Source organism: Galeopterus variegatus, unplaced genomic scaffold (assembly GCF_000696425.1).
Source record: "Galeopterus variegatus unplaced genomic scaffold, G_variegatus-3.0.2 Scaffold3133, whole genome shotgun sequence".
Lineage (NCBI taxonomy): Eukaryota > Metazoa > Chordata > Mammalia > Dermoptera > Cynocephalidae > Galeopterus > Galeopterus variegatus.
In genome coordinates, this window is record NW_007729244.1 from 211,423 (window position 1) to 212,288 (window position 866).

At 41.3% G+C, this 866-nt stretch overlaps 1 protein-coding gene across 1 annotated transcript in view; it reads left to right on the plus strand.

Annotated features, from left to right (window-relative positions):
• The window catches only part of RYR3 (ryanodine receptor 3), a gene marked incomplete at its 5' end in the record, with an annotated part of 211,225 nt that overhangs the window by 197,952 nt on the left and 12,407 nt on the right, over positions 1-866 (plus strand). Inside the window, one exon of the mRNA XM_008584044.1 lies at positions 485-491. Within this exon, the coding sequence (XP_008582266.1) occupies positions 485-491 (7 nt within the window). The remainder of the gene's footprint in view (positions 1-484; positions 492-866) is intronic.

Genomic DNA, 866 nt, shown 5'->3' on the forward strand with positions numbered 1-866 from the left:
AGGAATGACTCAAATAAAGGAATACAGAAGTAAGAATGCATCCACCAAGGGCCAGAGGCTCGTTGGCTGCAACCCAGCCTTACAAGGAACCCACCCCTAGGAAGAACTTGATCATTCTGGATAGGAGCAACATATTTTAAACAGGTTTTGCTGGCATACCTGACAGTTCTTTCTTGTCTTTAACAATAAGAAACTATTTGCAGTGGAGCTGGAGCTGGTACAAGCTACAGGCAGAAGAAAGAAGATCTCTCTGGGGAGGTTATGGATGCTGTAGAAAAAGGAACTACCTCCCAAGGGGAGAGAGGGATGTAACTTCCTGAGAAATGCAGGCCCCACAGGAGTTATGTGGGAATGGATGATAGAGTGGAAGAGGACTCAGGTTAAGGAAAACCTTATATAAAGTAACTAAAGGTGATTCCCAGACTGGAAACTTCATAAAGTTAGGGACCTTGTCTACCCTTCCCACCACATCCTGCATCCCCAGCACCTACGTGAGTTACTGACATACAGTAATGACTCATTGCATGGAATACATGGCTTTGTTTCTGGTTATACTGGGATCAGGGAGAGAATCACTGTTTCTATCTAGCTGTCATCACAATTCCTGGCTCTTAACCATAATTTTGAGGCAGAAAATGCAGAGTGGCTTTTCAAGTGTTTCAGAAGTCAGTACAAAGTAGTGAAACCATAAATCAGAAGACCTGTGATGACTCTGAACTTCAATCAAGACTTGAATTCCTCAGTGAGCAGGACAAAAACCAAAAAGATCACAGATCCACACATTTAAACTAGAAAGTTTCTTGATGTGCTTGTCTTGATGTTAAGAATTAAAAACCTCCTTTTTCTCTTTTTCTTTTTTTTTTTTT